Source organism: Limulus polyphemus, unplaced genomic scaffold (genome assembly GCF_000517525.1).
Source record: "Limulus polyphemus unplaced genomic scaffold, Limulus_polyphemus-2.1.2 Scaffold3154, whole genome shotgun sequence".
In the NCBI taxonomy this organism is placed as follows: Eukaryota; Metazoa; Arthropoda; class Merostomata; order Xiphosura; family Limulidae; genus Limulus; species Limulus polyphemus.
Genome location: NW_013668764.1, coordinates 97,341 through 101,912, shown reverse-complemented (window position 1 = coordinate 101,912; position 4,572 = coordinate 97,341). Strand labels below are relative to the sequence as shown.

Sequence of the window (4,572 nt, the reverse complement as noted above, 5' to 3'; positions counted from 1 at the left end):
CTGTAACATTGTTGACGGCATCCTTTGTTTCTACAGTAGTTCCTGTAACATTGTCGACGGCATCCTTTGTTTCTACAGTAGTTCCTGTAACATTGTCGACGGCATCCTTTGTTTCTACACTAGTTCCTGTAACATTGTCGACGGCATTCTTTGTTTCTACACTAGTTCTTGTAACATTGTCGACGGCATCCTTTGTTTCTACAGTAGTTCCTATAACATTGTTGACGGCATCCTTTGTTTCTTCAGTAGTTCCTGTAACATTGTCGACGGCATCCTTTGTTTCTTCAGTAGTTCCTGTAACATTGTCGACGGCATCCTTTGTTTCTACAGTAGTTCCTGTAACATTGTCGACGACATCCTTTATAATTGATGCTGATGGATAGAATAAAATACCAGTGAGCTTGAACCTGAGACATATATACTGATAGCAACAGGACATATATTAATTCATAATACATTAACTCTTGATCCACCAAGTTTAACACAATCAATCTAATTAAGAGAAGATTGTTAAATAAAATTACGAGCACCACATACAATCATAACAGTATGAAATGATAAAGCTTCGTAATAGCAAAAAACTAACTTCTCATATTTCCGTATAACTTGGTATAAACTATTAATTTTACAGTGGTTTAAAAAGAATACTCTGATCAGTAAACTCCGTTTTTCTGGTCAAGGCATTGAAAAAAAAATATATATATATAGTTAACTGAAGTTCAAACTCATTATGAACAATTATTTTTGTTTTATTATAAGCTATGAAACAGTTTAGTTTTATAAGAGTATTAGACAAGCAACTGGAAGAGGAAGATGAGTTATACTAATAATTAGTTGTTGAACTTTTATTAACAATTAGAACCTTTATTAACGATAGTACAACAATTAGAACCTTTATTAATGATACTACAACAATTAGAACCTTTATTAACGATAGTACAACAATTAGAACCTTTATTAACGATATTACAACAATTAGAACCTTTATTAATGATACTACAACAATTAGAACCTTTATTAACGATAGTACAACAATTAGAACCTTTATTAACGATATTACAACAATTAGAACCTTTATTAATGATATTACAACAATTAGAACCTTTATTAATGATACTACAACAATTAGAACCTTTATTAACGATATTACGACAATTAGAATTTATATTAACGATATTACAACAATTATAACCTTTATTAACGATACTATAACAATTAGAACCTTTATTAATGATATTATAACAATTAGAACCATTATTAACGATATTATAACCATTATAACCTTTATTAACGATACTATAACAATTAGAACTTTTATTAACGATACTATAACAATTAGAACTTTTATTAACGATACTATAACAATTAGAACTTTTATTAACGATATTACGACAATTAGAACTCTTATTAACGATATTATAACAATTATAACGATATTACAACAATTAGAATTTATATTAACGATATTACAGCAATTAGAATTTATATTAACGATATTATAACAAATGGAACCTTTATTAACCATGTTATAACAGATAGAACCTTTATTAACGATATTACAACAATTAGAACCTTTAGTAACGATATTACAACAATTAGAACCTTTAGTAACGATATTATAACAATTAGAACCATTATAACGATATTACAACAATTATGAAAACATTTCGGTTGTGTGTTTTTTCATCTATATTCATGGGAGTATTGTCACCTGAAATAGCTTTAAAAAAAAAGGATATTTCTTACCTCCAGTAGAATGTCTGGATAGACAAAGCAAAACTGAGAAAAATACCATTATCGACATTTTTTTTGTTCCTACTAGCGAATCCATCATTAACCTCTCTTCAAAACCGGAGATTGGTTACAGGGAAGGTAGGAAATCTCGTGGAGCGCTACTTTCACAAAATCGAAAGGGTCTCGGCACCCACCCAGTCACTCGTATCAACTATACGGTCTCCAAAAGTTGACGAAGCACGATTGTTCTTAACTGACTCGAAGGAGAAAGGCGATGTGGCTCTAACAAAACGCTTCTTGTTCAGAATGGCAAAGAGAAAGTGCGGTCAGGCACTAAACTACTTCACTTACATACCTGTACTGTAGGAAGTCACCACGAAGAGGTGATCATCTTCTGGCTCTTTCGAAGGGGATTTAGCTATCGTGCTGTAAGGCACGCCTTCCGTTCACCTTGGCCCATGCCAGACTTTCACTTGCCTGCGTCACCTGACCATAAGATCTAACTCTGACTGACTACCAAACCAGAACGAAGTTACCTTTGTTTTCTAGTTCTCATTAACGAGAGAAAAAAAAATGTATATGGCAAAAGACTTGTTGAACTCCGCAGTTAAGCCTTTTATGTTTTTAATATACTAAAAAAGACAGGCCTCTTATAATAGTGGTAATTATAGACTTCGGTGCATTCGGTTTTAAGTCTCGTTCCCATTCCACATTGAGTAACCTATTTGTAATGACAAACAAACAGTCTTGCATTGAGCCATAAAATTATTTATTTAACTCATTATAATCTTACAGAATTCAGCTGTTACTGTTGAAGGTGGTAATCTTAAAGTGATGTTTTTAATTACTAGACTTTCATTAACGTTAGTCACTTAATAGTCTGCAGTCAGTGAATTGGGCATCTTCGTCAATATTAACTGTAATTAGGTTCATAAGACCACGACAGCGATTGAAACTGGGTAATATACTTTAAACAGATACTGACTGTACTGTAACTGTAATCCTAAATTCTGTCCTATATTGTATCCAGAATCTATAAACGTATTGAATTGTAGCCTCCAGTACCTTAATGTACCAAAATTCTGGTTCGATCCCTGCAGTGTGCACGGCATAGATAGCCCATAGTGCAGCTTTGCGATTAACAACAGACATATAAAATCCAGCACTGTGTTATAAGGCTATTTAACCTCGAAATAAGTTATATACTGTGACAATCCGCCTTCCAATCTTACTTATACTTACAGTTTGTGAACCAGAACTCAACCAGTGAGATGATGTCGTACAATACGTTAGTCATTGGGTCTGCGAACTGCCTTCGCTGACGTGTACTTTCGAATCTCAAATCCTTCCACGTTAAAGTTATCTTATAAACTGGATCGGTTGTAGAGCAAGTAAAAATGTTTCTTTTTTTTTCTGGCTTTTTCGTAACGATGAACAATTAGACGCTTTTATTAGTCAGAAGGAAGAGTTCTGGACAACTGATAAAAAAATTAACAATACTAAACTTCAAATTTGATGCGTATTGTAGTGTTTTACAATTAGAATTGAAGGTTGATAAAGATTACCAAAGTTTCAAGTTCGTTACCTGATGATAGCCACACGAGTGGTCGAAACGTTGTAACAAAATTAAACAAAAAATAAATAATCCACTCAAAAGCTTTATCTTTGGGCTTTTATTTAAAGTTCAACTTAATGCTTTATTGATATCGTAAGAATAAAGTTTACTAATGGCTTCTGGTATTTTAATCTGAATGACACATTACTCGTGCATGAGCTAAATAGGCAAGTTAAAAACCTTCAAGTTTCAGGTATAGTTTCCCTAATTTTTAACTATTGACGAGAGGGAGGGCAGTCAGTCAGCGTAATCCACTGCCACAAGGGCTTTGAACATAATGAATTAATTGCCACTCTTATAATGCGACCACAACTGAATGTGTGTGGAGAGTGTTCAGTAGCATCACGACGTGAACTTAGGAACTTCAGATCCGCAGACCGGCACGTTAACCACTCTCGCACCCCCTATGGCTACTAATATCAAATTAACTTTAAAGGAAAAGGTTGGTGAAAATTTAGTTTCGACCTGATTGAAATCAATTCTTGTGTTTATCTCAAACACGTTGCTTTTCTTCTGCTGTGTCCATAAAATTATTTCTACATTTAATGAAATAATCTGAGGGGGGGGGGTATTTTGCCAGGGTTGCCTGACTTTGTTGGAAAAGTGGGATGGAGGAACACGATTGGAATCTTTATTTTGGGTCATGGTTAAGAAGTTCTGATAACTGAAGAACAAAGAACAACAAGTGTGTTCTTAATGGAAGCTCTGATAAGTGAAGAACAAAGAACATCAAGTGTGTGTTCTTAATGAAAGTTCTTCACTTATCAGAAAAAAAGACTTTTTATGTCAAAAGTAGTAGTGTTACCTTGCAGTTGCTAATGTATAACCATGAGCTTGATCATTGATGATATTGGCATTAGAAACAAATTAAACTAATCAAAGTTAGATGGGTTTGAATAACAGTATACGCACACTAAGTGAAAATAGTGCACGCGCTCGTGTGTATATGTGGGTCGGTGGGAGAGGGGAAGGAAAGCATATAGTTTGTCATTCTGTGTTATTATTTAGTTACAGTTGAAGCAGACCATCTGTCTCGAATTGTGGAAACTGGTATCATTTAAGAACAGAATATTACAATAAAGTGCAGAAGTACCACATGGTAACAATTGTGTAATACCAGAAGTACCATATGGTAACAATTGTGTAATACCAGAAGTACCACATTGTAACAATTGTGTAATACCAGAAGTACCACATGGTAACAATTGTGTAATACCAGAAGT

General features: G+C 33.8%; 1 protein-coding gene across 1 annotated transcript in view; it reads right to left on the bottom strand.

The window, feature by feature from the left end:
• The window catches only part of LOC111088118, a 19,035-nt gene extending 16,991 nt beyond the window's left edge, over positions 1–2,044 (bottom strand). The window contains exons 1-2 of the mRNA XM_022397126.1: positions 1,747–2,044; positions 5–372 (exon numbers count right to left, since the gene is read on the bottom strand). Of these exons, the coding sequence (XP_022252834.1) occupies positions 5–372; positions 1,747–1,834 (456 nt within the window). The 5' untranslated portion in view covers positions 1,835–2,044. The remainder of the gene's footprint in view (positions 1–4; positions 373–1,746) is intronic.
• Between the last annotated feature and the right edge of the window lie 2,528 nt (positions 2,045–4,572).